The sequence below is a fragment of the Stegodyphus dumicola genome, chromosome 6 (assembly GCF_044657685.1).
Source record: "Stegodyphus dumicola isolate Sdum_Otavi_A_Nest chromosome 6, ASM4465768v1".
NCBI lineage: Eukaryota > Metazoa > Arthropoda > Arachnida > Araneae > Eresidae > Stegodyphus > Stegodyphus dumicola.
Window position 1 is genome coordinate 115,959,301 of NC_140773.1, and position 26,899 is coordinate 115,986,199.

The 26,899-nt window shown below is 30.7% G+C and overlaps 1 protein-coding gene across 1 annotated transcript in view; it reads right to left on the reverse strand.

Annotated features, from left to right (window-relative positions):
- LOC118197952 (uncharacterized) overlaps window positions 1-26,899 on the reverse strand; it is a 76,653-nt gene that overhangs the window by 14,503 nt on the left and 35,251 nt on the right. Inside the window, exons 7-10 of the mRNA XM_085819681.1 lie at window positions 13,808-14,013; window positions 7,514-7,748; window positions 5,788-5,990; window positions 1,196-1,430 (exon numbers count right to left, since the gene is read on the reverse strand). Of these exons, the coding sequence (XP_085675807.1) occupies window positions 1,196-1,430; window positions 5,788-5,990; window positions 7,514-7,748; window positions 13,808-14,013 (879 nt within the window). The remainder of the gene's footprint in view (window positions 1-1,195; window positions 1,431-5,787; window positions 5,991-7,513; window positions 7,749-13,807; window positions 14,014-26,899) is intronic.

Sequence of the window (26,899 nt, forward strand, 5' to 3'; positions counted from 1 at the left end):
CTCCTTGGCTCAAAATCACTTTGCTTTATTTTTGCAAAATTGATGGATTAGCTATGGGTAATCCTCTCAGCCCTGTACTTGCTGACATTTATGAGCACTATCTTGAAGTCAAATTATTTAAGAAACTATCTTTTTGTCTGTGGATTAGCTACATAGATGATATTTTTTCACTTTTGGATGGTAAAAGAAAATCTATCCAGATTTTATTCATTATAAATTTGACTAATCCTACCATCCAGTTCACTTTTGAAGCTGAATCAGACAATACCCTTCCCTTCCTCGATATTCTTATAATTTGCAATGAATATGATTCTGTTTGCTGTAAACCCTTTTCTGTTTGTTTACCAATCCCATGCTAAGTCATGTTACCCAGCTAACCAAAAAACGGCTTCCTTTTACTATTATGTATTTTACACTCTCAAAGATTGTTCTTCAGAACCATTGCTTGCTAATGAACTCAATTACTTGAAATCAGTTGCCATTGACTGAGGATTTTCTCCAATGGTCGCTGATAGAGCTTTTAAAAACTTTTCAGCCTGCCATCAAAGAAGATGTTTCCATTGTTCGAAATAACATTAATCTTGATGTGCTTCCCTTTCATCCTTCTGTTAGTTAGAAAATTGTACGGTTTCCCTAGAAGTTCATTTTTCATCATATTCTTGTCTATCAATAAAATCTATAGTTCGTTTCTTAAAGATTTCATTTCTGACTTTAATTCTTAGGGAATTTAAAGTATATCGTGTCAGTGTGGTTTGAGATATATCGGCCAAACTGAAAGAGTGTTGAAGGATCATATCAAAGAACACGAATCTTATGTCCGAAAAGGCAAAATAACAATATAGCTAATTATAGTTGGGAATTTAATCATAATTTTGACTTTATGTCTGCAAAAATGATCCTAAAAACTTCTTCCATTGGTGAATTAAATTTTCTTGAAGCTTTTCACATTCACAGAAACTTAACTTGTTAGTTAGAAAGAAAGGCCTGCTAGGACTCCTACCTAAGGAAAGGAATGCTCTTGCGAAGAACTTTTTAAAGGGGAATGAGTCATATTTACATTACACATAATGAAAACTTGCAATTTGGTTTTAACAAAAGTAACTATCTATTAAATGAATGCCATCAGAATTAACAGACAGTGAATGAATAAACTGTGAGTTATTATTTTAATAGAAATATTAGGAAGGTATATTACCATTAGTAAATTCTTTAATACAGCGAGAACCTTCAGCTAGGGCATGCCTCATCAGTTCATTTGGAAATGTGTCTTCAATAATTTCACTTAGTTCTAATTGTCTTACAACAGACATACCCTGAGCTTGGCAGGATTCAAAAGCACGTGAAGATATATTTTCAACTAATGCAAACAGAATATCTTCCACATACTTCAAGGAATGTGAATCAAATTTGGCATCAGTGATTCTTCTACCCTAACAAAAAAGGTATTTTATAATATGTTTGACAATAAAATTTTTGTAACAATATGTTTATAAAATTTAAATATATTATGAAAGCAATAGAATATCAGATTTTGTATACTTTTATATCCCAATAAAAAAGTTATAAAATAATAAGCAATTCAATAAGCATTTCGTAACTCAAAGAAATTCAGACAGTGAAACATAGAAACATAATACACTGACCAGGCTGAGTCTATTGCAGGGAAAAAAGGGGTATAATACAGAGGAAAAGGCAACTAAGCAGAGAAATGGGCAGAAATGAAGAAAATGTATAAGTCCTTAATAAATCAGACTGGATCAAATTTAAGATGAGAAACAGAGAGCATTATTATACACAATATTTATTCATGAACATCAAAGACAAACCACTATGTATACATAATTATGACATAGTTTCTTTTACAAATAAACACTATTGCGACCTATCGGCAAGCTGAGAAAACATAAACTTATATTTAACATTCCCCTCCCATGCATTCATAAAGGGATCCATCAATTTTACTGAACTTCAAGATTATAAAGTCTCCCAGTTGGTCTTCTAACACCCTTATCCAACTGAATCACACATGATCTAATTCTACCATCTCTTTCAGGAAATAATTTCTGAATACCAATTATACCTAACTCCCAATTACAATGTTTAACATTATCTTCTCGCACAACATCATTAATTTTAAACATGAGAAAAATTTTTGGAGTTTTTGAAAACATGACTGATTTTAACTCTAGAAAATATTCTTCTTAAAACATTTTTCAAAAACACTTTAATAGTAATTGCCTATGGTTCCAATCAACTGTGATCTTGTTGATTCTAATTTAGATTCAGATGAAGGTAAAACAGTCAGTCTAGATCCAGTTATAAAATGAGATATGGAAAGAGGTTCAGGTTCATTTGTTTCCTTGTATACATAGGTTATGGGTCTAGAACTGATAACAATTTCAACTAAAACAGTATACAGTTCTTCATAAGATACAGAAGCTTTACCAAAGATATAATTTAAACAAGATTTTACAGATCTTACCCAACATCCCCAGAATCTGCTCCACCAAGGAGCACCTTTTACAATAAATTTCGTTATTCTAGACTATTATTCTATTCAACGTTTATTATGAACAAAAGATGAACTACTCAGATGCATAATTACGAAATCACAGTTCCTTTTATAAATAAGCACTACTGTCATCTATTAGCAAACTGAGAAAAAACATAATCATAAATTTATATTTAGCAGTTAGACTTCTATAGTGTGCTAAGGGGTTAGCTAAACCTCAAAGCATAGTAGCAAAGAATATATGGCACAGTATAAGTGAACTGTATCTAACTCCATATTCATCACACCTGCTTACCCTACTCCCCAAAGACATAATTTTGAATATGCTACTGAAATGGAGGTAAAACAATAGAATTCTTACATTCTGCAAAAAGCAGAATACTTTTGGTAGATATGTACTTATTAATATCGTGTAACATTTTTGACAACAAATACTTTATTTCTACAATAAAATGCAAAATAACCCCACCTCCCCAAATCCACTAAAAACTGCAGTTGATTTCTCATTTATTTACTGATATGATATATAATTTTTTTAACCTCAAACAGGCTGTTCAATATAAATACAGTATAAAGTCCGGACTCTTCAGGACTTCGGCGATTCCAGATTTGGGATTTTTCTAGATTTTAGATCATCAATTTAAATCTAGTAAGATGGCATGCATAAATTATACAATTAAAAATATGAAATCGTAATTTATGAAATAAAGAGCATTTAAGGTCTAAAAGGTATCAAATTCCCACACACACAGAAAAAAGTGCTCAATAGTTATTTGTTTACTTTATTAAACATTTTTTTGCAATGTAAGTCGTTTAAGTTGCTTCATTTTTTGTGCTAATGCTTTCTCTTTAATTCTATAAACAGACATAATTTCTTGTTCAATTACAAAGTTGCACTGTTCAAGTCCTGTAATTGCTGCGTCAAGAATTCCGACTAACTTGTCAATCAAAATCTTTTCATTTTCAGTAACCTCTCTGTCACTTACAGTAGCAGTATTTTCTGGATCTAGAATCATACTACAGATTTTGCCATTCGGTTATTGATTGATGATTGGGGCAATGTCATTGCAATGAAACATTTCTGTTATATCATCTTCATTTATTACCGCTTCCCCATATTTCTTGACACAATCTATTAATTGGAAAATTTTACCTTTAATTTGTGATATCAGAAAGCCTTGACATTCCCGGCTATCATATTCATCATCCCCACCATGAAATATAGTAGCTGGCCATAAATTATGCCAAGAATTTAAAAAATTATCTGGAGACAAACATCCTCCCACAATTTTACGATGCTCCCCAAAGCAGATTTTTACACTAAAATATTTCAAAAATCTTTGAACAGTCTTGCCATTATTCAAGAAATTTAACATGTACTTTAAAAATTCTACTTTATATCTGAATTTCAGTGCATGCACTATTCCAATATCCATAAGCTGAATGATAGATGTACAATTTGGAGGAAATAATACAGATAAATTATTTTTCACTAAAACTAGTACGAGTCAAACAATTGTCTACAATCAGGACAATTTTTGCGTCATCAGATAAACCAACCAAATTCTGCCAAGCCTCGAGCATGAAATGATTTATAAAATACTAGTAGGTGTAAAATCAATGCTATTCCTATATAGAATGTTTTAGTTTCGGATGTATGCCAAGCAGCTACAGAGACAAATTATTAATCTCACAAATTTATGCTTACATGATTCTTTCTTCAATAACGAGGTATTTTATTTACTATCTAAGTAAAGTTAAGAATCTGGACTCTCCACATGCTTTTACTATGGAAGGAAAAATCAAATTCACATGCGTAAGGCATACAAAAAAAAAAAAAAAAAAAAAAAAAAAAAGAGAGAGAGAGAGAGAGAGAGTTTGTGGCTTTGAGGTTGAGATTTTTAGATCATTCCGAATATTGGACATCCAAATCTCGGATTTTGTACTGTATGATGATTGCAATTCAGAAAAGTTTTAAAAATGGCTTAAAAACTTTTTCAAATGTATAATTTCCAACATTCTTACTTTGCTGATGCCATCATAACACATTAAATCTTATTACACTGTGCAAAGAAATGCATGCATTTCCTGAAATTCTACGTGAACTCTGGAATGCAGCTGCAATTCCTTTTAAGTGTTCTTTGAGTTCAAGAGAATTAGAACAAATTTTCTTTACTTTTCAACTTACTCATTCAAATCTACTTGTTGCTTGTATTAATTAAAATGTAGGTTCAGTTTGCTTTAGATGAGGGAAATTCATTACATTAGATACTTGTAGTTTCTGCTAACTTAGCAAGTTTATTTTTTATGTTTGTAAAAATATTACCAAAAATGATTATTGCACACATACAGATGAGGCTAATTAAATTACATATATATTTAAATTGTTAGCAATAAAATAATGCAACATGTGAATAAAATATAAGTAAGTACAAAACCTGATTTCTTCTCCTTTAAATAAAAATCTCCCTTGATTTTTCTATGGCTTTATCCACCATGAAGAAAACTTGTTGACCCTGACAATCTTTATCATAAGAATAAATCCTAAATTTCTTTAGGTTAACATATAATTAGTCATTTATTAAATCTCTTTTAAAACAAAATTATATAAGTGTTGGTATATGCAATATTTGAACTCCCCTATAGTGTAATTTTTATTGTCTTTCTATATGTTGTGGATACCAATCGTTATGTAATCAATGCAGAGTTTTATCTCCAAAAAACTATAAAAGTAACAAGAAAAACGGTGCTTTTCAATAGGAATGGCAGCATATTATTATTCATATTCTGTGTTTAAAAAGAGTTTTATCAGATCCTTTGCTGTGACAAAACATTTGAAAAAGTAATACTAAATCAGTTAAACAATTTTGTGTAAATGAGGTCTTTAATGCTAATGAAGGAATTTGGCTAATCACACTGACAAGATTCCTGTATTACATTCATAAAAGTTTTTAAAATTCTATGAAGGAAATGGATTGCATTGCAGCATTATGATTTTGAAATCTACTAAAATCTGGTAAAAGAGAAAATGTTGATTACAGGAATCAGCACTAGATCTTGGTGAATTGATAGCTTTACGACTACATACTTAACTGCCGATTACCTATTACATGACCCTTATATAAAATTGACCTGGAAACAATATGTGCAATCATTATAAAATTCTGATAAACTTTTATTTAAAAGATGCTGTAAATTAATAAAAAAAAATGCAATGACTTATTACAAAAAGTAGTAACAGTTATTCAATCATGTTAAAAAATAAAAATACTTACAGCAAAAACAGACAATTGTTCTTTGAGAACAGATCTGAACATAGCTGTTGGCAATCGAACTTTAGGTTTAGACTTCTTTTCTGTCCATTTTAGTTTAGAATATTTCTCATTTGTTTTAGGAATTCTTTTCTTGGTTGTCTGTTTCACATGCTGTGTACTTAATCTTTCTGGGGCAGGTTTCTTCGGATGAAAGTTTAGCAAACCTAAAGCAAAGATTGATACTACCTCACTACATGCAAAACTGAATAAAAAGTATCTCAGTAAAAAGTAATCAAATGACATTTAATATAGTTAGGATAGTTAAAAGCATTCAGCATATGATTAGTAATCAATAGACTGCTTTTAATAATTAAGAAGATAAATTTATATTTTAGATGTAAGAAAATCTGTACAAAGTATTCTATTCTAAAATTAAAACATGAAACTCAAACATAATTATAATCTCAAAAACAGTGATAAAATTTAATTATTTATAAAAATCTGATAACAAAAAATTATTAAACAAAAAAATAATAATGCACTAATTATTGGAGGTGTTAAGGCAAGATGAATAAGCATAATATTTATAAACCTGAAAGACTAGTTTCGAAGGTTTATATGTAGAACTTTCTTCAGCTGCAAAAGTGAAAATCAAACAGAAGTTTGTACAAAAGCAATAATAATGAAAGGAAGCTACTGGTGCCATCTATTGATAAAAAATGAAAAGAACTATGAAATCATTTACTTAACAGTTGAGGGTAAATGAAAGGTGAATGAAAAGTGAAACAATGCATTAAAGTGAAACAATGCTAAATTGTCTTTTGAGACAAATAGCCTTTTTATTTATATGCTTATGTATGGTTTTTCCTTCCAATTTAAACATTCACCTACCACAGTAATATAAATAATAACTTCACTGAGTTCTTAATTTCCCATTTTCCTAAGCACAAAATATTGCACAATTTATTTAACTAAAAATTTCAGATTTAAAAAAAAGTGACAGAGAAAATTTTTAAAATTTTAAATTAAAACTTGAAAAATTATAAAGTATGGAAAAGTCTTTGAAATGTGAAACTTGAAATTAAAAAACTAATATTAATTTCTTTTATTGAGTACATGCAAAAATTTTACCCATTTATTTTTTTTTTTTTTGTTCTTATATGGAAGCACAAACAATACAAACTGGAACTCGCCTAGGACTGTGTATAATCAGCATCACAAACAGTGCTCTCTTGTCATTTTTCAGATAAAAAACGAATCACCCGAAATTTGGGCAACTGAATGTTTTGTTAATCATTTGACAATGTTTCAAGCTTTTTTTAGAAGGCAAGGGTTACCAAAATGTTATGTCTGAGACTAGCTTTGGAATAAATCGGGTCGCTTTATATCTGACTTAGAATATCTAGACTTAGAGGGGTAGGGGGATTCTGGCATACAAAATGACAGATAATGATGTCTGTATGCTAGTAATTGTAATATACCAGTTAATAATGTAGCAGCCAAAAAGTTGTTATTTTTAGATATTACTGCACAGGAATCGATGTAATTCCTGTGCAATTTCTGCCTAATTGTTTAGATACAAATTTCTTTACTTAACTAACAAACAAATTCCTATTATACACTAAAAAGGGAGGGAAAAAAGACCTAAATAAGAAATTACTCATTAATATTACTCAAGCTATTGATTATAATTTTCATCAGAAACAGTTATTTTGTAGAAAAATAAATAAATGGAATTTTTAAATACCATTTGTGTATTCCTTAACAAAGCGAGAACCTTCAGCGAGTGCATGCTGCATTAGCGCATTTGGAAAGGTTTCCTTGACAGCCTCACTTAACTCTAAATACTGTATTTCAGGGAGATTTCCTACTTGAGAAGATTCAGAAGCCAGTGAGCACAAATGATTAACTATTAAGAATATTATATTTTCCAGGTACTTCAATGACTGCAAATCATAAGTGACATGAATCTGCTGCCTACCCTGCAAGAAGATTTAGACAAATTGGCAAGAATAAATAATGACAAAATATATTTTAAGAGCATTCAGAATTATTACAAATATTACATTCTAGACAATTAATTAATGTTTAAAAGCTATCTTGTCTTATAATTTTCAAAATTCTAACAGCAAAAATTATTTTTCCTAGCTCAAAAGCTAAAAATAAATCAAACTGCATAATAACAGATTGACAATTAACTAATCTGGTAAGAGGTAACATTTTCCTTAAAAAACTAAAGTGGTAACAATTTCATTTTGGACAGAACATCAAATTTTGCACAGTAAAAGAAACGACATGTTTTCAGTTATGAGTCTGACAATAAAAAATGTTTAAAAACTTCACACACTTCCATTAATAGTATAAATTCTGAGATCTGGAAAGTTGGCAATAATTTAGAACAGACCAATTGTTTGAAAGTATGACTGAAGAAACTGCTTTAAAAGTGACTTGTAAATCAATAAATATCACAATGTTCTGATCATCTCTTTTAGTAATTTTAGTCAAGGCCAGTTGGACAGCAGCCACTTCACCATCATAGTTGGTACACTTTGAATCAACAGTCCCACTAAAGTTAAAATGCCAAGAGTAAACTCCTGCACCAGCATTATTATTAGTACCTATAGCAGAACCATCGGCATACACATGCAGCCAGTGCACTGTTAGAAATCTTTCTCTAATAGTGTTTAAAGCTACCATCCTCAATTCTGTCTCAGTATAGGATTTTTTACTGGATGGCAGAACCATGGCTTTCAAATGTCTTAGAAACACACCAATCTCAAGTAGTGGCTGTCTGTTACAAGAAGGGATATATATATATATATATATAAAATCAGACAGTTCATTTGTCACATGTAAAAAGGTAGGCTGGGATTTTAACCTACACTCTGTACGACTGTACATCTTCCAGAGATCACTACACCTCACCAATCTTTTGATCAACTTGACAGCATTTATTTCAAACACAAGTTCTGTCACCATATATATTAAAGCATAAAGGTTCTTAATATTCATACTCACTTTAGAATATTTTTTTATTTCAAAGATATCGCATATCTAACTGAGGTTTCTGAAATACATGGATGTAGTTTTGTTTGCTATGCATTACATCAGTTTCTGAATTGTTGAAGGTAGAAAATTCAGAATAGTAGTTCAGAATTTAATCTTTTAAATTCTACATTAGAAGAAAAATAATAAAGAAGGGGGGACAACATAAATTTAAACTAAATTATTAAAAAGTGCTTTATTCCTAATTTTTTGAGAATGGAAAAGACTTTACAAATAATACACTCAACCCTTACTGTATATATTTGTGATTCATTTTCTGTATATTTAGTTAATTTTCTACCTAATTTTTCTCTTACTGTATCCTTCTTATGTTATTTTCAACCTTTGTTGTATAGTTCTAATTTTTGTAATTGATACACAAATATTTTCATGATATTTCAACAAACAAACAAGATTAAAAAAAAAAAAAAATTCAAGAAAGGAAGGATGAAAGCAGCACTAATGTCAGACTTCTAAGCAACCTTTTATTTATCAGAAATTTATAAACTGAAAAGCAGATATTGTGCAATTACTGACATACACAGAAAATTTTTAATATTTTTTGGCTTTTACATAATTATACCAAAATAAGTACTTTTTTAACCTAAGTAAATAATAATTTAAAATTCTTTTGTGCTAGTATATTGCAAAATATTTTGAAAATTCGTATAAGTTTTGATACATTTATTGCATATTTAAATAAAGGTTCTAGAGTCTCACTTTCTTTGGTAGCATAAACTAGTAAGCTCTAGAAAGACTACAGAGGAATAATCCTCGTCTTAAACTGTCGACAGAAGAAAGATATAAATAGCCCTTTCATTTGAAAACAAAAAAATAACAATGACCAAACTTGGGTTTACACAATCCAAAGATTTCTGTCTTAGCTTTAATATGTAATGTTGAACTATTATCAAATATAATAGATTAGCCTAATGGCTCACAGGATAAAAGTAACATGCAGGAAAGGCCCTGGTTTGTATAAAACCAATGAGACAAGTCAAATTGCTAGAAGCACTTAAAGCAATAGAATCAAATCGCTAATAGTCATGGTACAACATGGCCTGGAATAGGCAGAACATGCTCTGATATTAACTTGAATAACCTTCATTTAAATAGCACTTGTTTCTCTCTCAATCTGAATAAATGCTTGCTATCTCATTTACATTCTAGCATGAAAAGCGTGGGTGAAAAGAGAGTGATAGGTTTAAGAAACTCTGGCATATTCTATAATAGACACATGATATGAAGAAAAGAATTCTATTTCAAAAAGCTGGGAAATATATGCTATTACAATAGTTAGATTACTAAGGCCAAAAAAATATATCATTGTTACTGTTCACCCTAAAAAATGTTTTAATAGAAATATGACACAATTCAAATGTAGAATTTTAATATATATAAAATTATTTCAAAAATTATTAAAATACATATTGATCGAACAGGAATGGTTAGAAAGCTAAATTCATGATTCATGAATGTTTAATAATAAATAAAGGAAATAGAAGTTTCTCATTTAATATTGTTTTACATGAAAATCAAAAGGATATCAGACATGAAACTGTGTAACATGAAATTATGCATATTTTTTGCTTTCTCACATAAATATTTTAATGCCATAAGCACAACAATGAAACAAAATAATGGTATTGAACAATGGTCAATATATGAGGTTTAACCTAGTCCTATGATGATTCAATATACAAATAAATATTCCAAGAAACTAACATATTTTAATTACACAGTAATTTTAAGTAATATAGGTAAGACATATAAAAAAAAAAAAAAAAAAAAAAAAAAAAAAAAAAAAAAAAGTGCTTGAAGGCATTTATTGTCAGGTGAAACTAAATTCGAAATTTTGAACAAATAGATTCCAAAGAATTGCTGTCTTCAACTAAAGAAATTATATCAGTGCACTCACTAAATGAAAATATTGCTTGAACAGTCTGATGTTATTATTAAGATGGTTTTATTACATATTTTAGTCACTCAGAATAGCCTTTTGATAGAGGTGTGACAAACTGTAATTCTAAAAATATCTTGAATCTTTAAAATCATTCATATAATAATGGCTGAATGGAAAAACTGAAGGAAATAAAATTATTTTTCTTAATATGAAAAATTTTCAGTTAACCCTTACTCGTCGCGTCCGTATCTCACACAGGCTCTGCTTTTGCAATAAAAAGTCAAGGGAATACCAATTTTTAACGTGCTTGTATTAATTCTATATTTATACAGATGGTTCACAGATGGCAGCACAGTACCTGTAATTCAGAATATTTTCCCCATTAGAACATGTTTTTAAAAGATTCAGTTTCAGTGCTCATCACTTTTTCGTGTTTAATGTTTGTAAAATGAGTAGTTCAAGTGAATAAGAGGATTCAAGTCTTGAAGATTGGGAAGTGATTCAGAAGGCAGCTTTTTTTCAGATACTTTAGATTCTGAAGATAGTGACAATGCCGTGCAACTTTTACCAGGATGCCAATGGAACCAAATTATGCCGGATGTCCCACATATATGTCCTCCATGTTTTCAGTTCAAATAATTGCCTAAAGTTAATATATCATTTCAAGCCAGTTCAGGCATTTTACAATAGTATGAGCATTTTATAAATGATGAAACAATGGATATAACTGTAAAAGAGACTAATTGTTATGCTGAGCAATCAGGTAATGCTGCTGGTTAAAGGAAACTGAAATGCAAAAGAGAATGGAAACCGGTATCGGCACATGAAATGCATTTGTTCCTTGTGCTTTCAGTTTTACAAGGTATTATAAAAAAAAACCTGAAGGAAAGCATATATTGGACTAAGAAAATATCAGCAGAAACTCCTTTTTTCCTTAAGATTATGTCATATAATCGATATGAAATAAAAAAATACTTGCATTTTGTAAACAATGATTCTTATGATCCAGAAAATCATCCTAACCCAAAACTCTACAAAATCTGGCTTAACTGTGAGCATCTGAATAAAGTAAATCAAAAAACAATTATTCCAGAAAGAGATATTACCATAGATGAAGTGCTGATGTTGTACAAAGGATGTTTATCCTGATGCCAATACATACCCTTGAATAAAAAGCACAGTTTGAAACAAAACATACATGCTAGGTGAATCTAGTTCTGGTTATATATGGTCATTTATTATATATACTGAGAAAGATACTTTATTTCATCCTAAATTCCAATGTCTAAATTACCTTCACAAGTTGTTATGGCTCTGATGATGCCATTATTGAAACAAGGCTACTGCATCACTTTGAATAATTATTATACTTCACCAGAATTATGTGATATCCTTTCGACTTATCAAACAGATGTGATTGGAACAGTTAGACAAAACAAAAAGTATTTACGTTTAGCATTGAAAAATAAAAAGTTAAAAACTGATGAAGTCATATCATTTAGATGTGGCAAAATCCTCGCTCTCAAATGAAAGCAAAAAAGGAAGAAACAATGCTATCATCATTTCACGATTCTGAAACTGCTGAAGTAATAACCCAAAGTAAAAACTGAATAAAAACCAAAGTTAGTAATTAATTACAATAAAACAATGGGAGGTGTGGATTTTGTAGATTAATACCTTTCTAGATATCAAGTAGCATGAAATGGTGGAAAAAATATTCTTTCACTTTTTAGACCAAGCCGTTTTCAAGTTTATAAAAAAAGTAGGTGGTAAAAATCATATTTAAACATTTAAAATTTAGACTGGATTTAATCGAAGAAATAATTGGCAAATATCATACTTTTATCTGTTTTCCAAGACAAGATCATCCATTAAGTGAAGCGCCATCAAATTGTTTATTTGAATGACATTTTTGGAACCTATACGAAAAACCTGCCAGAGAATGTAAAGTGTGTTCATCAAACAAGAATTCAAATGGAAAACGAATTCGGAGAGAAATGAGGTATTATTATAAAGATTGCAATGTGGAACTCTGCATATCATGTTTTAAACTTTACCATACAAAGAAAAATTATTAATTTTTTTGAAAAAATATTACAGCTATTATTGATGTTGAATAAAAGCATCACCATTTGCAGATAATAGTATGCATTACTTAAATGTACATGATTTTTCTCTCTAAAATTTAATCTCAAAAGGCTCAAAGCCCGCATTGAAGCTTATCTGCCTAACTTGGGTGTCAGAGGAAAGCCAAAAATAAAGTAAAATAAGGTAAGTTAATAAAAAATTTTACATATTTAAAAAAACTGTTAAATTTAAGGAATAATATAATGTTTTTTAATTAATTTAATAATCATTAATAAAAAAATTTGATTTTTGAATAAATTTTGTCAAAATTTTACAAGTGAAAGTAAGTACAAACAAGTAAAAACAAGTGGATGCAAAATTTGAAATTAGAAAAATATAAAATCATTCCAAAGAAAAGCAAATTTAGACAAAACCATTTTAAAAAATATAACTATCCACAAAATATTAAGAAAATAAAAATTACATTTAGTAAATGAATTTTATAATCAAAACATCTGAATTTTGAATTTCTACATATTATTTGATTAAAAAAAAAGTTGACTACCTTTCACCATTTTTATTTTTCGGAATCTTTTTAAATGTAAGTATAGAAGGGGACAGGATTATATTTCAAGAGCTAACATAGGTAAATAAAAAATTTGGGACACTAAATTCTCTCCAAAAAAATTTAAAGTGTGGCACTTAAGGATGCTACAAGGTAATATTGATGATTAAAGTTTATTGAAGACATGTTACTTTTCTAATGAATGCTTCTATTAGCTATCACTAAAATTAAACTTTCTAGTAAGTTATAACTCTCAATGGATTTTTAAGTTTTAGGTTAGATCAAATCATATGCTGAAAAATTAAACTTTTCAAGGGAATTATAATGTCCCATCCCTACTTTTGATAAAACTGGTAAAGGTAAATTCAAAAAGTCATTTTTACATATTGTAACAGAACTTTTGGTTATGAAAGCATACGAATAAGACTAGTGAACTCAGCCAACAATCAAAAGATACTTACAGAATACTCTGGAATCAAACTTTTTAGAGTTGATCTGAACATATAGGTTGGCATATGAATTTCTTTTAATTTAGGCTTTATTTTTATAGATTTATGTCCTTCAACTTCTTTTCTATGTTTAGGAAACATTTTCTTGGGGACATCTTTTTTAATTTGCAACTTTGATTGCTTTGGAATAGGCTTCTTGGGTTGAAATTTTAGCAGACCTTAAGAGTATAAATGAATAAAAAATGTAGTTTATGTGTTTATTAACAGATATATATAATAAGCTTTAAATTAAAAAAAATATAGAAGTGTACTAGTAATATATAATTTTTAGTCAGTTTACTTATTGACCAAAAACAAAGAATCAATAATAATACTACATTATGACACATAAACATACATTATTATTCTAATATATTTAAATTTCATATTAGTTAACTCTTTTATGCAGAAGCTAAGCTGGTAATTTATTCCAAATGTTGCGCAAGATTTATAAACTAAATGGATAAGTAAAGATATATAAACTAAATGGATAAGTAAAGATTTATTCAAAAGATTAGAACTGTGAAACTGTACTTGAATTTAATCAAGGGCATCGTCTTAAATGCATAAAAAGAATTATTATTTTTTAGCTCATTTGTATAACAAAATCCTTAGCAATTAATTTAAATATACAGTTCTGCAGAAATTCAAAACAGAATGAGTTGTGCATTGCTATTTCTTCTCTAATTCTGCTTCTGCATGCAATCCATATATCAGCATCATTAATGAAATAATGTTACTTCATGAGCAAAGGGAAACCTCTTTTTCTCCTGCAACCTGAAATGTTTGGCGAGTTTTTCTTTTATCAGCATGCTATCTCCACATAGAATTCAAATAGCAAGAAATAAGTGTTCGTTGTTTAGCACTGAATTAGCGGAACTTTACTATTACATTTTAGGCATTACTCTCATGCAGAGGTGAGTTTTCTGAAGCTTACATTTAAGTTTAAGGTTATCTAGTTTTGTTTAAACTCTTTATTTAAAGATGGCTTAATTTAAAGATGTTTATTCTTATTTCTCGGTTTCTTTCAAAATTCTGCATGATAATGCATTAAACCTCTAATGTTAAATAAAATATCATGTCTTATTAATAAGGACTCACCTTTCATTTCCTTAATTATTTCACATAATGCTTTTGACTTTATGTTAATTTATTATTAATTTAAACTTTTTCATTTAAATTTTGATATTTTAATTCATTAGTTACTCAATTATTATTAACTTGATTTATTAATATTTTCATCCCTTTACATTTTATTTAGTTTTTCATTATTTGTTGCTTTAGCTATTATTTAGCTAGTTTTTATTCCCATTTCCATTGGCATGTTATACAGTTACAGCACTTTCAGTTTAGAAATTTAGTCCTCGCTATCGCATTAGAACATGTTTAGAGAAAAAAACATATACAAGTGATTAAAAAACAATTCTTAGTAAAGCAAGCACATTAAAATATCTATAAAGCTTCATAAAGATACTACATAGAAGCTCTGAGATGATACAGAGGTACGAGTTTCTTTTTTGTGAATCTAACAAAAAATAATTGGAACTTCTGATAGATGCATTATGAATAGCTATATGATTTGTATTTTTTTTATGTGCTCTTCACACATCCCCTCTGAGTTTACTACAGCTTTTAATGTATGTAAATTCCTGCTTTGAAAGCATGATATTTGATAATGAACACCAAACGTAGTCAGAGGAATTGTGAAGATGTTAATCTCTCATGATTCCAGCCTCATTTTACTTGGAAGTTACTGTCAACTGTGTATTAATAGTAATACATATTCTTGCAAGAACATTTGTCCATCGACTGCATTAATTATTTCTGATCTGAGTGATATGATGATACTTTTTTGCTATGCTACTTTTTTGTGAATTAAACCGTGAGTATTCCTGAACACTGTTTTAGAAAAAATGCGCTGCTTAGATATATGTTTAAAACTATAATTAAAAAAAAAAAAATCACAATAACTTAAAAAAATGAAGTTTTACAAATTGAACAGGAAAAGTAACAATATCAGTAAATGCCGATGATATTGTTGATGCAAACTTAAAACTCTGCAGAAAGGAAAACATACAACATGCACATACTTGCCAAGCTATGACATTCAAAAATCAGGAGATATTTCTCAATGACAAAAAAAAAAAAAAAAAATTTTAAAGTCTAAAAATATATAGAAAGAAAATTTAAATAATACTTTGACCAGATCAGTAATCATTGATTATAAAATATGAATTCATGTGTTAAGAACATCAAATGATGGCAAAATGGAATGTACAAAAAAAGCAAAAAGCTTTGTTAAGGTCTGAAGATAAAAACATAAATATTCCTTCTTCACAAGAAAAACATACAATAATAAAAAATATTTTCCCTTACCATGTAATTAAAAACAATATATATTATATTTTGGGAGAGCTTTAAGCTTATAGTTTAAAGTATTATTTTGAGAATTGCCAATAAAATTAATTGCAGATGCAGAAAATACTTTTTCTCCCACCTATTTTGAAAAGTGGAAGTAATAACTATATCTCCTTTTACTTAAGGTAATTTATAACTTTCAATATAGCTTTCATCTTAACTCTTGAAGCATTTACTTCTTCCTTAAAAAAATGTAAGAAGTGGGGTTCCATTGGTTGAGGATTCTAAATATACATTTCTCTAAAAGATAACTATTGTGTACATACATGTTTCAGATTTTTTCTTATTTTATTATTATGCAGCTATTGGAATTATTTCTTAATTTTTTATTCCTCTTTTTAGAAATCTTTTCAAGGTAATAATAAATATCAACAATGTGTTCATCCATGCTTATTGGTTAAAGAAGAAGCTGCCCCTCTTTTAGCTGCTAAATTTAAAAGGTGCAGGTGCATCTCATAATTTGCAAATCTGATTTTTTTTTTTTTTAAATTTTTTTTTAAGATGCCTGCAACATCAGTATTCAAGCCTTCCATTCTTGATGCATTATCAGCTTTAAGTGCCAAGTAGTTATATTGAAGAATTGCACTTCTTTTAAAATTTTAATAATTAGCTGTGCTATATATTAAAACCTGTCAAATCTCCTTCTAAAGTAAAGTAAACCACACTCAATTTCTGAAGACGCTGAATTAAAAAAAGAAAAGAAAGAAACAACAACTGGACACAGTTTTCCATTGGTATTATTGCTTCCATCCAAATGGCAGAATGGAACTGTTTTAATGAACCAATACTTGAAGATTTATTTTTCATACCAATTTCTTGATCCCATTTTTTCAAAAATTGCAGCTGTTTTTGCTCTTTCACTTGAGTATTTCTTTCACTGCCAGGCAACATTTTTCTAAATAAAGCTGTAGCATGAATCAAAGCATTTAGTGTCAGGTTATGCTCCACTAAAATGGCACAGAACTCACATTCTGTATTCATAACTTTTTGGTCCTTTTGTTTTCACAGAAAAATTCAATTTTTATATCTCATATTGTCCTTGTGTATGCACATTTAAGAATATGAACCCCTCCACCATGCAAAATCGAAAAGACAAATGGTACATATCCCAAATATATTATGTTTCGTTGACAAAATAATAGAAGAAAAACCATCTGCATGTGATTTTTGAAAGGTACATGAGTATTTTACATTTTTTGCAAACATAACTAAGACAAAAGATCGTAGTTTCTTACACTGTTTCCTGGAAGCACATGAAACTTATGCTGCTCACCAGCGAGATGAATGAAATAGTAACCTCAATATTGCTAATGTGCTAATTGGCTAATATATGCCAGATGACCGACAGTGGTGCTTGATTCTCATTGCAGAACTGGAACACAACATTTTCAGACACAGCTTTTGGACTCTCCACCAAAGGAGAAGCGTGCAATATCTCATGAAACAACTTTAGTTTTCTTTTATATGTAGCTAGAGAGAAACCAAACCAAGCACTTTCAGACAACAAAAATGACTTATTTGGGTGCAAAGTAATAAGCTACATAAAAATTATGAAAAATTTTAAGAATAAGAGAAAGTTGGGAGAAATATGTTCTAAATCCAGTTGGCGGGAGGAGTATGGTCGGAAATTGGGAGTCTCCTGCCTAAATCGGAAGAGTTGGCAACTCTGCATGCGTCAAACTGATGAGTAAATTTTATAAATTTTTAATAATCTAGATTTAAATTTGAGTTCCAGGTTAAATTTTTGCTTTCTCAATGAAAGAAATTCAAACTGGTACTGTGCCAACACAGTTTTATTTTGGAGGGGTAGGGAGATGATAAGGCAGCATTTAAATACTTAAGATGTTAAACGGAAGTAATCCTCCTAAATATTAATTTACCTTATGCATGCAGATTTATGCATGTCATATATTCTCAAGATTAAAATATTACAGACCCCTGATTACTGACCTGTAGTTCTTCCTGCAAGTCAAATAACTGTGGCAACACAGTGGAGTGTTTATTCCATGAGATTCTAAGACAGCTATGAAGAGCTATTGCAATGCATGATAACATGCAGAATAATGTCTATAATTTTATTTGGTAACAGCTGAAATGCATTTTTCAGTAGCATTCCAGAGATATCAAAAGAATGTTCATCAGGCCATATTTGAATATTGACAAAATTTTAATATTCCTTAAAAATAACTTGCAATTCAAGTAGAGTATAAAGTCTGTAATCCGGATGTCCATAATCCGGACTTCAAAGCTACAAACTTTATGCACATGCGTAAACGCATAATACGTCTACACATGCGTTTAATGTATAATGGACAGTATAAGCTAGGCTAAAATTATCTAAGGCATTTCATTTAATGTTGCAGATTGCACTGTTCCTTAATCTTCTAATTGGATCCGGCTTATTATTTTTTGCAGACTGTTAGGACAATTTTATAAAAATTAAGCTTGAACTTTCGATTATGTCAAAAAGAGTTTCCAATTCTGGAGCTGCCAAAGGATCTACAAAGCAAAAGGATGTTTCGATGTCCATTAAACAAAAAGTGGAATTGCTGCAAAAAATGGATAAAAGCCTATCCGTCTCAAAATTATGCGAGAAGTATGGCATTGGAAAGTCCACTATATATGACACAAGAAAAAGGAACTTTTCAAATTTTTTGTGGAAGCGCCTTAAACAACTTGCATTGAAAGAAATGTTTAATAAAGTCAAATAAATAATAAGCTTTTTTTTTCTAAATTCTGATACCCTTTAGATCATAATTGTTCTTTATTTCAAAAATTACAATTTCATACTTGTATAATTTCTGCATGCCATCTTACCAGATTTAAATTGATGATCTATAATCTGGAAAACCCATAACCCGGAATCGCCGAAGTCCCGACGAGTCCGGATTACGGACTTTGTACTGTAGTATATATCAAAAGTATGGAATAATGGAGATATTGAAGCAAGAAGAATTGGAATAAGTTGAATAAATTTGCAGAGTTAGTTCTGAAGATCTGTATAAAACTTGACTTCAGCTGTAGATGACAAAGATAGTTCTACTCAAGCCTTTGAAACTAGTCCTGCAAATTTATGCAAGCTGATTTTCTGATGCTTCAGTATTTCCAACATTCATTTTTTGGCATGTTATTTTAGCTAATAGTAACAAACAAATAATAACAAATTTAGAGTACAATTACTCAACTATATGGTAGAAGTTAGATATTGTATGGATATTTATTTGGTTAAAGATAATGAACACAAGACATGTATTCTTTTAATTCTATACATAGTAATTCTTTGTTGACTGACAAATAACAGAATCCCAGTGCATTTTAAAACTGAAGGGGGGGGAAGCATATTTGAATGAAACTTAACAAGAACAGCAATTCAAAAGTAGAAGAATAATCACAAAAAGCTACACTGAACATCCAACATATTTATGAAATAGTATATGCAAATTTAAAAAATAAAAGTGTACACAAAGCATAATAAATACAAATCCCACATTGACGAATTAAGTCAAATGAAAAGTAGATTACAACACAATGAAATTACATCAAAAATTAGTACTTTAAATACTAAGTGGTAGTGTTGCTATGAATGCATCTTATTTGAATAAAAGAGTTGTCGATTTGAACTTATCAGGGAAGAAATTTTGCAGCAAATATTTGCAAATATTTTTTAAAAACTCATTATAATTGGAGATCACTGAAGACCATAAACTGACAGAGAGAGTCAAAAATGATATCATTGCATGTAAAATTGTCACAAGAAAAAACGGCAACATGAAGGAAAATTCCAGATGGCAGCATATGGTGAATAACAAAACAAGGACAATTTTACACAAAACATGACAAATGCTATTGTTGAAATTGCTTTTTCAAACTATCTATACAAACAAAATTCTTGCTTCCACTTTAACATAAATATCATATCTGCAAATCATATTTAATAAATTTTTGATACATTGTATCATGAAAACGAAATTTATATGCTACTTGCTAAAATAATAATAAAAAAATAAATATAAAATATATATATATATATATATATATATAAAAAAAAAACATTTCTCTAGAAAGTGCTATATGTTAAGTAATACACAGTATTACAGTCATTTTTTATTATCTTTATAGGGTTCGTACACATTTCTGCACATGGAATTTAAGTACTTTTAAGAACCATTTATGAAAAAATTAAGGACCTATCAGCAAATGGGAGCTGAAAAAATTGAATTAAAATTCAATCAACTTATATCTGAACTGCATTTTTGTAATAACACTCTAAGAATAAAATAGATCCGTAAGTAAGATGCATTCTTATTAAACATAATTTAATAAACATAACTATAAAACAAATTTGAGAATAAAATCAACTTTATAAAGTTTATCAGGTAGCATTAAGTACTTTACACGTTTAATAGTTGGATATAGTTTGAATATAGTTTGAAAGAAGATTAGGGACATTTTATTTACGTTTTACTAACAGTTAGCTTTTTATTGGTTTTTTTTTTTTTTTTTCCTTTTATGTCTTCTTTTTCCACGTACTTAGTCTAGAAGTTTAGTAAATAGAAGTTAAATTTTATGTCAAATGTCATTGGTTAAAATGAGATGTAAAATCACATTCAGCATGATTCAAAACAAAAGACTGGTTGTTGTCACTGCTTCTGCTTGCCTAGAGACAGATCTGCTGATCAGAACAAACCTGAAAGGCCTGATATAAGCACGGTTGGCAAGTTTTGAAAGTTAGCTGGGCTCTGTCTGACGAGCTAGTGTCGTAGCTTCGTGTAGAGTTTCAGGGCTTGTAACTTAGTTAATATACATTAAGGTTCTACAATCCACTAAAGCAGTGGTGCGCAAACTTTTTTCGACTGCGACCCCTTTAGTAGAGAGAAATTTTTGGCGACCCCTACAGATAAATGTTCACAAATACGATGTATATTTCGTGCATTTCTTTCGTTTCGAATAAAAACATCATCATATCTGACTCATATTAATTTTATTTATAATTTTAAGAAAATACTTTTTGTATAACACAAAAATCAGTAAATTGCCCTTTAATGAGATGTATGTGGCTGCAAGTTTCTAATTATCTCATCGATGTTTGGATGTATGTTGCTAATTGCAATTCGCATATCATCTTCAGGGTTTAAACGCAAGCGGTATTTAGTTTTTATTGAAACTAGTTTGCTAAATCCAGTTTCACATAAATATGTTGATGCAAATTGTATTAACACTCTGATGGCATTCTTGCATAAAACGGGATATTGTTTTTCCGCGGATAGCCAACATTTTTGGCAAGGCCGAGTCTTAAATTGATTTCGAAGAGTATAATCACTAATTAGATCTATCAATTGCTCTTTCTCACTAATTTGAAGAGTTGAACTGCATATGTCAAAGGAAAATGGATCACGAATCCAACCAAGATCGTTTTCAGGAAAATCCTCGAATCTTCTCGAAAAATTTTCCTTTAACTTTTCAATGTGATTGGAAATGATGTTTTTAAATGTAAATATATCTATATTATTTTCCTTGATAAAATCGTTAAAGCAAGGAAACATATTGGTGCTGTTTTTATTCAGTTCAGTTTGCCGGAGACTAAGCTTATTCTTAAAAGCTTGAATTTTACTGGCTGAAGATATGATAGTTGAATTCTCACCCTGCAAGCTCAAATTTAAGTCGTTAAGTTTTTCGAAAATATCAACTAAATAGCTCAGCTTCCCTATCCAAACTTCATTGATATAATAACTTGCCAATCTATGTTTCCTTTCGATTAAAAACATACACACTTCATTTCTCAAATATCCGTCGTAGTATTTTCCCACGTGAAAGCCATCTGACTTCGGTGTGTAACAGTAATACTCTCATACTTTGAGCTCATCTCATTGCAAAGTATTGAAAAGAGACAGCTGTAGTGGCTGTTGCATTTAATGTAGTTAATTGAACTAACAGCGTCTTATTATACGTTGTGCAACTCTTCATCCATATCTTTTGCAACAGGAGCTTGCCGATGAATCATACAGTGATTAAATACCATATGAGGCACCACCTTCTGAATTAAGCCTCTGAGCTCTTTATTCGAACTTCTTAATGCTGCAGCACCATCAGTACAAACCGCAAAACAGTTTGCCCAGGTAAGGGACTTTGTTTCAAAATATTCATTTATTACTTCGAATATTTTTTCTCCAGTTGTTTTTACCTTCCAAACTTTTGCAACATAAAAACGTTTCTGTTATATCTTCATTAAAAATAAACCTAACGTAAATAATTAGTTGTGACATGACATTTTAGTAATATTGGTAGTCTTGTCCAGTTGTAAATCAAATGCAGATGAATTTTGCATGCGTTTTATGACTTCTGACTTGTTATTTCGTGACATTTTGGAAATCCACCGAGACACGGTATCTCTTGATAATGGTATTGTTTTTAGTTCATTTCCATATTTATCGCCATGCATAATTGATGCCATATTAGTTGCTGCAGGAAGGATAAGGGAATCTCCAATTGTATGGGGTTTCATTGTTTTTCCTATTAGATAAGAAACTTCTAAAGAAGCTCGTAATGCTTTCTGAGGTATCGTTGTAAATTTCTTTAAACGTGCACTTTGAATTTTCAGATTTTCAGCTCGTCTTCGAAAAAAATCGGCATGTTTATTTTGAAGTTCTTTATGTTTAATTTCCAGGTGCCTTTTTAATTTTGCTGGTTTCATGCTCTCATTTGCTAATTTTTCGTTGCAAATGACACATATCGGGCAAATGACTCATAACAAATAATATATAAAATTTTATAATTTTTTTTCGGGAAATTCAATAAAATTAACAGAGATCTTTCTCTAATGATAGTACATACCTGATAACAAAGCGTAGCAAAGCCCGATAAAAATATAAAAAATCATAATTACACAATGTCACACGATAAAACTCGAGGATAAACTAAAAAAATTGCAGGCGAACAGCTAAATGCTACAACTTCATGCGAACACTTCATGTCTTCACTCTAACTATCAGATACACTGCGTACCTCGCCATCTGATCGGCTGATCACGAAAGCGAATTTTTCCCCTTTCCCTGCTTTTAACGTCTAGTCAAATAGGCGCTTTACAGTAAAACTGGCGAATTATCGCGAAGAGGGCGCTATCTACCGGAGTGAAAAACTTGCGTCTTCACACTTTACATACATTACGCATTACGGTCAAAGAAAGAGCGGACAGCATGAAATTGCAATTAAACAGTGAGTGACGGCGCTTCACTCGTTATATGTACACTGTATGTATGCAGCATGCAGGCATAATGCATTTCATAAAAATTTGGCGACCCCTAGTTTGCGCACCACTGCACTAAAGCATCAGAGGTGATAAGTTGTTTTGCATTATTTTAAGTTTCACTAGATGCGAAGAATAAGTTTTACATGAATTTTTACATTTTTGTATTTTATCTTGTGACCATGGTAAGGGTTAAATGAAAGGCAATAACTCGCTTTAATATGCACAGATAATTTTTTAAGAATAAGCAGTTAGTTACAAGTAATTAAATTAGGTATTAGATAACCTTAGTCATAATGGATTTATATGGTCGCTATTAAATCTTACTTCTTTTTGAACAATATTTGTTAAAAAAGCCCTATTAAAATCACAATCTAATAAAATTTCACAATTTAAAATACATGTAATTTATGACATTGTTTCTTAAACGATATTAGATAATTACACATTAAAAGATACAAACCATTTATGTTTCGTAACAACACTCAACAAAATATTTAGGCATCTTTTAAATTTTAGGTCTTCCCAGACATTTTGCCTAATTTATATAGACTTTCTTCTCTTTAAGCATTTTTTCTAAGAATTAAAAATTTGTCTCAGTATGCAAAACAATGTTCTCACTAGTTTCTGCGTGTTTTATCTGTTTTTAACCTGTCAACCTCTCCACAATGCACCTATGAGGGTTTCACTTGAGCTGGTAAAAGTTAAATAGTCCAGCCACCCCCCAATTGATGCGAAGCAAATTATCGCTATGTCTGAAAGTAACTACAAAATCAGACAGGTTTTAATAAGCTTATTATTTAAAAAGAAGTTAGAATATAAAGGTATGTTCTTATGCTAACAAAGTCAATTACAGCTCATCGTGATGTAAATAAGCAAGAAGAGTCAAATTCAAGCTAAAAATATGGACTAGTGGTCAAAGACTATGCAATTTAATTTCATCTTAAGCTGGCTCAGTAACTCTATCATCATAAAAAATCACAAATGTCGGCAGCGGTTATGCAAAGACGAATAATTACAAATTATAACAGCTGGCAAGAACTATTGAAAGGAACAAGTGGAGGTCAGAAACACATTTTTGTCTTACATTCCAAAAACCTCAGTTTAAAAACTGTCTAAGTGATTTGTATTCTGGTGAGAGAATAGAAATGGGAAATTATAGTAAAGGCTGAAATTGTAAACAACTGGGTAATTTACATAATTACACTGTACACATCTTTGAAGAATAATCTTCTTTCACTTTATGTATTCGGTTTCTTTCTTCCACATTTCCTTTTTAGAATTTTTGAATTTAATTAAAGATTTCTGTTATTCTAAAAAGACTAAATGCATTTAGAATGTAAAGAAAAAGCTGCTAATTTTATTTCTCCAGTAATATGAAAATTCAGAAGAAATAGGAAATATATATGGTAAGGTCTGGTTACAGAGCTGGTGTGGAACCTTTAAAATTTAGTCACACACTGAGCAACAAAATCTAGAAATGGCAAAACTTTTAGAATTTAGAGCAGGCATTGGAGGCAGAATTTAGAAAGGCACCAAGCAGCACAATTTAAGATTCACAGAGATTGCATCAGGTGGGAAAATGCCTAGTGCTACCCTGTGCATGATGCATTAAGATATTGTTACGAATTTGGTATTTAAAAAGCTAATGTTAGTTCAATTATAAATTAAATGGTTTTATTTCTCGCGCAGTGCTGCGCATGACGAATATTAAAAGAAAGCTAAGCCGGAAAAATTAAAAATACAAGAGCGCGTGTGTTAAATAAATAAATATCTCTTTTTGATTTCGAGAAAGTGCGGCAAAATTCTAGCGCGTGATTTTAAAATCTTATAAAAGGAGGAAAGCATCTCAGTTTGTAGTAGTTGCTTAGTTTGTTGTTGTTTAGAAAACTGCTCTTGTTGATTGTAGCGAATTCGTGGATTAGCGTTCTTCAGCTGTTTTGAATGACGTTCTATTGGACATTTGAGTAGTTAAAAGATAACTACTGTGAGATATTGTAATACTGCATGATAATTTGAGAAAATTTAAGCATTTTTGTTGTGATAATAATAAATTTTTGTTCATTTTTCATCGGACTTGTGCATTTATTTCATAATGAACCCGTACGCACGCAACAATTTTTGGTGTCAGGAGTGGGGTTTGAATGCCAATAACAAGAGCGATGGAAGAACAATTCAGGCAAATGATGACTGCATTTGCTGCTTTCCAAGAAAAGATGGAAGGGGCCGTCAACTCCGTTAAGGAAGAAATGAAATTGGGCCAAGATTCCGTTAAAGGAGAGATGAGATCCGTTAAAAAGGAAATGGAAGCCGTTCACGAAAAGTTGGAAGCTGGTCAAGTAACTTTTAAAGAAGACATAAAAGCTGTACAAGAAAAGATTGAAGCAGGTCAAGACGAAATGAAAAGAGAAATAACCTGCATAATAGAAAGTAAATTTGAGGCTATGGAAGACAGAATAGGAGCTGTCGAAAATAAAGTCGGGCAAATTGAAGAAAAGGTTTCTTCTGTCAAAGATGAAATAGAAGATAGAGTGTCGGCTGTGGAGCAACGAGTCGAAGGAAGAGTTTCGGCCTTCCAACAACAAATTGAAGAAAGAGTTTCTGCCGTCGAACAACAAATTGATGATAGGGTTTCTGCTGCCGTCGCCAAAGAAGTTGACAGCCTAAAGAAGTGCATAGCGACGGTAGGAAACAATTCTGAAGGTTTCAAATTTTTATCGATGCCTGCTCGTTCCGTTCTGAAACTATCTACATATGATGGGAAGACCTCCTGGCAGGTGTATAGGACACAATTTTCTATCGTTGTGGATGCGAATGGATGGGATTCCCAAGCTAAGGCCTGTCATCTCGCCGCTTCTCTGAGAGCAGACGCAGCGGATATCCTGCAGACGCTTCCCGAAAATCAAAAGCTAGATTTCGAAGCTCTATCCGGCGCTTTGGAGCTGCGCTTCGGCGAGAAATGTTTAAAAGACTACAGCAGGCTCCAATTAAAATCTCGTCAACAGAAGCTCACCAAAATGCTTCAGGAGCTCACCACGGATGTTGAAAGGCTGTCCCACCTCGCCTTTTCGGAGTGCCCGACAGAAACAAGGGAAATCCTGTCACTGCAATATTTCATCGACGGCATCAGGGATCCTGAAATACAGAAAGCTCTTCGAATGGCAGATGTAAAGGACATAAAAAGCGCTCTGTTGTACGCCATGAAGTTCGAGGCAGCCCAGCAAGCAACTAATAGAGATCGCTACCCAGTTAGAGCTGTGCGAGTCCATGAGCCAGTGGATCAACTGATGGCTCGTTTAGATGATTTAGCCAGACAAGTCGACGCTTTGATACGGAGTAGGAGGGAGAAGAAAGTGGCTCTAAGGTGTTGGAGATGTGGTAGTGAAGGTCACCTAAGACGGAAT